The 7,555-nt window shown below is 42.6% G+C and overlaps 1 protein-coding gene across 1 annotated transcript in view; it reads left to right on the top strand.

The window, feature by feature from the left end:
* Positions 1–535: 535 nt before the first annotated feature.
* The window catches only part of LOC142488164 (uncharacterized), a 46,551-nt gene continuing 39,531 nt past the window's right edge, over positions 536–7,555 (top strand). Inside the window, exon 1 of the mRNA XM_075588539.1 lies at positions 536–1,289. Coding sequence (XP_075444654.1) covers positions 536–1,289 — 754 coding nt within the window. The remainder of the gene's footprint in view (positions 1,290–7,555) is intronic.

Consider the following 7,555-nt stretch of genomic DNA (forward strand, 5'->3'; position numbering starts at 1 on the left):
GCCCTCAAAGAAAGGCCGGGCTTCGGGGAGATCCTCCCCCACTTACCCAAGATGACTGGATCCTAAAGATATCATCTGCTATGGCTGTGGGCAGAAAGGCCATTTCTCCAGAGAGGGCCCTGATGAAGTCACCCAAGAAAAGAAAATGCCCAGTAAAGGAAACTCGGCTAGGTCCATGATCTGTCGGATACAGACCACACAAGCCAAGACATCCGAGGCCACCCCTGCACCTCCCGAAGCTCTTACTGACCTAAGTCCAGACGATGGAACTCCGGCCGGGATGGTTACTGTCAGGTAGGCCCTCTGCCATCGTGCATGTGGTAGTAGAAGGAGTCTATGCCTCTGCTTTACTGGACACCGGGTCCCAAGTGACCATAATATACAGAAAGTATATCCATAAAGTATATCCAGAAGAACCCAGCCAGAAGAAGACTACTCCGAGAACACCCTTCGGGGACCAGTGGACACTAGCCTGTAAAGAAGTGTTTACCGGGATTAAATCCACGAATCCACCGGCTATACACCATACTTTATGATGTTTGGACGAGAAGCCAGATTGCCAATTGACATTCGCCTGCGGGTATCTACCGATGGGGTACCAAATATGGCTCATTATAAATATGTACTTCAGGACAGTCTACACCAGGCTTATCAGTTAGCAGAAAGACTGAACGCCAGAAACCAAAGGAGGTACGATCATAAAGTACGGTACAGAGAACTTCAACCGGGAGACGCCGTTCTGCTACGCAATTTAGGGATCCCTGGCAAGCACAAATTAGCCGATCGCTGGAGAGAGGGACCCTTCCATGTGGAATCCCAAATGCCGGGTCTCCCTGTCTATTGCATACGTGACGCGAATGGCAGGATCAAGGTCTGGCACCGAAATCATCTGTTACCTATCCAGCAACTGGGAGAAGTTGAACCAGAAACATTAGTAGATGACAGTGAGAATGAAGAGTCTAATGGGAATTCAGAGACCACAGAGGAAATAATTCAAGACCCTTTGGAGGGAACATCCAACAGAGATTGGTGGGCACCTCCTGAAGGAACCACAGGTAATGGGCCTGCGGTTCAACCACCATCTGCAGAGAGTTCATCACGTAATCAATCGTTAGATCCTAACACCCTGAGTTTTGTGCCGCAAAAAGACAGTGCTCAAATACAGAGAGACAATGTTCAAGTACAGAGAGACTTTCCTCAAACTGATCCAACTGCTGCCAGAGAGTCTAGGCCTCAAGCCTACGATGATATCTCTCAAGATGAAGAAATTGAGACTGAAACTCGCAAAAGTCAGCGAGTGAGACGTCCTCCCATTAGAGTGGCGTATGATTCATTAGGGGCACCTCACTATGAATCTCAGCAGCAAGCTAAAGCCAAGCTAACCTCCGTTATAAATATGTTCACTGAGTTGAGCAATTTGATCTAAAGAGGATAAGTAATATTGCCATTGTTATTGCAATTTTTCATTATATAACAACGTTGTGCTATTTTCATTATATAACTTTTGTACATAGTTATATGGAGTTGTGTCCCAAGCGAGGACGTTGGGATTTTCGCCAGGGGGAGGATATAGCCATTTTCCCCCCTTGCACTTACAGCCATTTGCCGGGAACGCGTGTGGGCCGTTGCTAAGGCCGCGGTCGCGTTGTTAAGGTCCCGGCGGCTCGAAGTGCAGGGCGCCGCCATCATTGCTCGGCAGAGTTGCGCATGCGCAGTAGAGGCGCGCGAGGAGCAGCCAAACGGTAAAGGGCTCACAGTAAGGGACTACATCTCCCATGAGTCTCAGGAGCGCCCCACGTGACGCCAGGGAGCCCATAGGGCTGCAGCATCTCCCGGCAAGGAGATTAGATACATTTCGTGGGCTTGTAGTACGCAGTTCAGTTGGCGTCCTGAGCAGCTAAGGGAAGGAGGTAGGGTACAGGAGTCAGTGACTCTCTGCACTAGGCCAGCAGCCCCTTAGGCCCCATAGAGCCCTAAGTCACTACAGCTGAGTATTGTAGGGACCGGCCCCAGTCAGGAACATTACCCCTTACTATACAGAAAGTCCAGAAGAGACACAGCCGACGCTGCGCGTACAGCCAGAGGTTTGGGCCTATACCTCTGCTGCTGTTGCAGTGGCCTTTCGGGTGGGATCGCCCCGGATGGTGGTTTCGGTGTTCTTCCATCCGCCAATCCTTTGTGAAGTTCCGTTGCAGGCCCGAGCACTGGAGTGCTCGGCAGGTAACTCTGGTCAGCAAGTGCACCAACGTTATTGCTTATTACTGTTACGGGAATAGTGACTGCGCAGTCATATATGTTTTCTCCTTCAAAGGGTGTGGACAGATTGTGTGGGGTTAAGGACACGGGGTGGGATCACCCGGTTTAAGTGGAAGCATTTTTCCAGAGGCGTTTTGCCTCAAGGGAGGGACACCTGTTGATTGTTGTTAACCATTGTATATGCAGTAAAACCAGTTCTGTTCTGCCATGGTTTGCTCCATGTGATTATTTCCTGTGACGGCCTTCTCCCACTCCATTGGGATCCCTCCCAGGTGGAGGCGTTGCACCACGAGATCGTAATATATGCATGTTCCCCAGGCTCCGCAGCGGAGACTTAGGTTCCTGAGAGCCACACAGGTTACACAGCACGGTAGTAGCGTCAGTATTCACAGGGAATACCCGTTTCATATATATTATAAGTCACTCACTGTCCTGTGTCTGTTGCACCACCCTGAGGAAGATCCCCCTGTGGGATCGAAACGTTGGAGTTATGTGCTGTATTTAATACATTTATTTTCATTCACCTGAGTGCTGTCTCCCTTTTTGCTGCTATGCGGTAATGTATACTTTTATTATTTATATGGGACATGCACCTATTCATTATTGAATTTCTATTGGAGTGCCAGTGATTTTTTATCACATATATATATATATATATAGAGAGAGAGAGAGAGAGAGAGAGAGAAACAAAAAGAAGACAGAGAGCGCACACCCCATAGTGTGTTATTGTACATTTAATTAAAGGGGGGGGGGTGGAAGAGGGATTAAAAACACTCACAAAGTAGATGTATAAAACAGGCAATTTGTGATAAAAATCACCAATGAGGCAAGCACCGATATATATATATATATATATATATATATATATATAGCAACTGTAAATATTACTGTATGTTCAATTGCATGTCTTAGACAGGTCTGCAACCCTGTCTTTCCCCATTGTCACCCAGTAATATTTACAGTTGCTTTATGCTTTACTGTGGAGGGGTTTTGTCACTTTTTTTACCCACCATAACCTTAATGACAGTATATATATATATATATATATATATATATATATATATATATATATATATATATATATATATATATATATAAAATGGCAAATAAAGTAGCGCCAGAGTATTGGTGAATAAAAAATCCCTAATGGTGACTAAAGTGTATAATGTGGAAATTATACCATGTAAAAATGTATATGGAAAATGCCACAATTTTAAATATTGTGCAATAAACAAATATTATGAGAACATACAACACAGTAAATACCACAAACCCTATAAAAATATGTGCACTGATGTGAAAAAATGTGCTTGAAGAAGAAAGAAAAAGAATAACGTCCAACCAGTCCTTTTAGATCAGTCCATGAATAGTAGACAATTGGTGCTTTATGGGGATCTCCGGCTACTCTCAAAATGGATAAACCACATCCAAAGGAAATCAAAAAGAAAAAAAGAGGAGAGAGCGCACGCCCCATAGCACAAAGAGTACATTTACATACATTTCCCCCTTTCCTTCCCCTTCCTTCCCTTTTCCCTTCATCCCATTCCTATTCCCTTCCATTCCGCCCCATTTCCCCCACTCCCCTTTCCCCCCCCTCCTCTTCCCTCCAGTTATCCCTCTTGCTCCTCCACTCCCCCCATTTAGTGTTATTATCTAGGCATTTGAGAGTTTGATTTTTATTTTTTCTTGGAGCGTCCTGGTGTTTTATGTACACTTCTTTACCATATGCATACATTTATGCATCTGAGGGTTTTTTTTTAGTTTGAATTTGGAATTATAACTATACTCCTATATGCACCATGGCATTCCCATATATGTTCTTTCCTAACATTTATGATTTCAATTGGATTAGTGGAATCACTATCCTTTTGTTTCAATCTTTGACAGTGGTTTTGTTTCTCTCTCTCTCTCCATTTCTCCTTCTTCACTTTTTCTCCCCCCCCCCCCCCGTATTGGGTTGCTTCTATATTTTGTTATTTCATGCTACTTCTATGAAGCCCTAATATTATATATCTCCCTTGTCGCTCTGTCCATTAATATGATGATTTTTTATTTAGTAATTTAGCCCCATTTATATTTCACCTATATGGATCCTTGGGGTTTATTATCCTCCAGGTGGTTCTTTTAATATTCTATTTTCTTTCTAATTTGATATGTTTTATTCTTTAATTTTCATTATTATCCTTTAAATTAATTGTTTCTGGTACATCATTTGTTCATCTATATTGACCATCATTTATACTAGCAACATTTACAGTAGAACATTACCATTTTTTCTATAATAATAATATATTTTTTCTGTATAATATATAGGTTTTTTGTATATAAAATTATAATAAAAAAAATTATATTGGGTATGTTGGTTTTTGTTGCTTTTCTATTTGAGTTCAATATATATTTATATCCTCTTAATGATAATAATTTGTTTTCTAATTGTCATTTGCAATATATTTTGTACATGGTCTTTGTTAGCAGCATTCAAGATGCATATACGTTTATTTTATTCCAATTTTTATTATTATTTTATATGATCCCATTACTACAGTTTTAGCCATTCCATTTTTAATTATGTCCTTTGTTTTGTTTTGTTTTGCCAACATTTTATACATTTGTGCCAGTTATTACCAATTATCTCCTTCGGGAGTACACAAGATACGGGTTGCTGGGCAACCCGCTGGCTAAAAATACACAAACTTTGTTACATCCATTACAAGCCCTTTGAGAAAGTCGCCGTCTGGTGACGAAACGTGTCAGGGAACGTCAACGCGTCATCACGTCATTACGACTCCACGCATGCGCACGAGGAGGCCGCCTTGAGCGCGTGTCGGTATTGCGGCCATTGAAGTGTTGGAGGCAGTCTCTGGGACCTTAACCGATCAACCTTTCCAGTTGTGACATCTCCGGTTTCCTGGTAGCAGTTCCACAGCCCTGGGGGATCCTCGATCTGTTGACTTCTGTTGCAGACAAGCCAGATGGTGGTGATATTATAACAAATTGCTCGAATTGTTTTTCATCTTGTGAGTGTATTCCCCCCCCCCTTTCCTCCCTTCCTTTTTACAATTAAATGTACTTTGGGGCGTGCGCTCTCTCCCCTTTTTCTTTTATATATATATATATATATATATATATATATATATATATATATATATATATATATATATATATATATATATATATATATATATATATATATATATATAACTCTCTTGCATTCCCAGTAAAATCAACCCCACACTGATGAGACCCATCAAGGTCGAAACAGCTGTCTGTGGGTGGTTTTCTGGGTATGCACCTTAACCCTGGCTGTGCTCAAAGCTGTGACCATGCAGCAAGCTTAAGCCTATAGGGAACCATGTTAAAAATGGTTATTGAGGCAAAAAGTGACACTGTGTGCTCATTTGCATGTCATTTCCCAGAATCCCTTGCTGCAGTGGAAGTGCTGTATGCTGAGTGATAATGGGGAAAGGCGGGGTTGCAGACCTGCCTAAGACATGCAGATGAGCATACAGTTATATTTGCATATATATATATATGTATGTAGCCAACCTGGTCATTTTCAGACAAAATTTAGTGTATATTGATACAGATGTAGCAGGCTTCATTGTCTCTGGTTTAATGTTGAGTACAGTATATTGTTATATAATTGGGAAACATTTCAATTGAATCTTATAGATGCACTTTGATACTCTAAGTTCAACAGTAAAACAAATTGCTGCCCACCAGCTATTTGTTCACTCCAGGGAAAGAGAACATGGGTAAGCTGCGTCTCCGCTGGTGCTGAGCATGCTGTGCACTCAGCTCTTGCCGCTTTTACTTCCTGTACTCTTTATGTTGACGTTCCCGCTCGCGTTGTGCGCGCGCTTGTGCATCGGTACGCACGCTTTCCCAAGCTTGGCACTCGAGGAGACAAAAAAATTGACTTTAAAGCACGTTCAAGATGCCCCCAATGCCCCCCGCTCCTGCTTGCAAAATAGACAAGACACCTGGCGCTCATGCTTAGAGAGCGCCACCGCTCTCTTGTATGAGCGCAGTCAGCACCAGCAGGTAGGCAGCCTAAGGCACAACTTGATTGAGGCTTAAATTGCTGGGATTGATCCCAATCCCCCGGATACGGCTGCTACCCCTGCGTGCACAGATGGCTGTAGGTTGAGCAAGGGAGAAGGGGGATGCGGAGGAGAGTCTGACTTGGCACGGTATTCGCATACCAATGGCGCTAACCTGTGTTCACGCGGGTTGGGGGGCTCAGCGGTGCTCCCTGGTCCCCATACTGGCTCACTGCATGCTCCGGATGGAGGTCTCACGGGGCTGCTGGGTGTGCTATAGTGGCCGAGCGGGGGTTGGGAGGGCAGCACGCCAGCTTATCAGGCTGTGATAGTACCCATAATCACTTGCTTCTATAATTAAAAATCCACAAAACAAGAATCTTACTTTTTTAGATTGATCTACTGAAATCCGCGGACCCAGAGAACCGGTTGATCCACTGCGGATCCAAATCTTCTCAAAGAAGTCACCCATCTCTAATTGTGATGCTGCTATTCAACATAATGAATTGTGGCCAGACCTGTCATTGATCGTGCCTGGGCACCGCATCAAGAGCTAAAACTGAACACAATCAAATGAAAACTTGACCTTCTTTTGGAGAGGATGGACTATATGGCGAGGCGCATGGATGGTCTCTCTTCACAGAGACCACAACATCTGGAGGAAGCCACTTCTGCCCCCATGTGCATCCATGCAATACAAAGATGGTCAGAAGACCATACAGCCAGAACATACTGTCCTGCTCATTTACATTATTACCTAACATTATTTTCACAAAATGACCAAATACACAGATATTTATCAATACAGTCAAACTTGGGCTCAATACCATTGGTACTGGTATTGAAAACGAGCGGTAACTCTCAGTGTATTATTTCCTGGTAAAACATTTATAAATAAATGTGTGAGTCAATTGTTAAAGTGCTTGCAACTAGATTCTTGACAGTTCGTTTAAAAGGTAAAATTCTATGTACTTGGTCATAAAATAACCATTTGTAAAGAATGTAAGTGTAATTTTCTTTTTAAATAAATCTAGCCATCTAAAGGGAAATATTTGGCATTTGTTTCATTTCTAATTAATTACAGATTGCTTATATAAGGGACCTCTGAATGGGGATTTTTTTTGTCAATTTAACATTGCCTACTCTAAAGTAGTGTAGCCTACTCTGTCCTTGTCATTGAGTCAATAAAGATAAAGGAAGGGGAACAGAGAAAGGGCTCCGGTTGATGAACATACAATAGATAACATTAGACAAAA

The sequence above is a fragment of the Ascaphus truei genome, chromosome 2 (genome assembly GCF_040206685.1).
Source record: "Ascaphus truei isolate aAscTru1 chromosome 2, aAscTru1.hap1, whole genome shotgun sequence".
In the NCBI taxonomy this organism is placed as follows: Eukaryota; Metazoa; Chordata; class Amphibia; order Anura; family Ascaphidae; genus Ascaphus; species Ascaphus truei.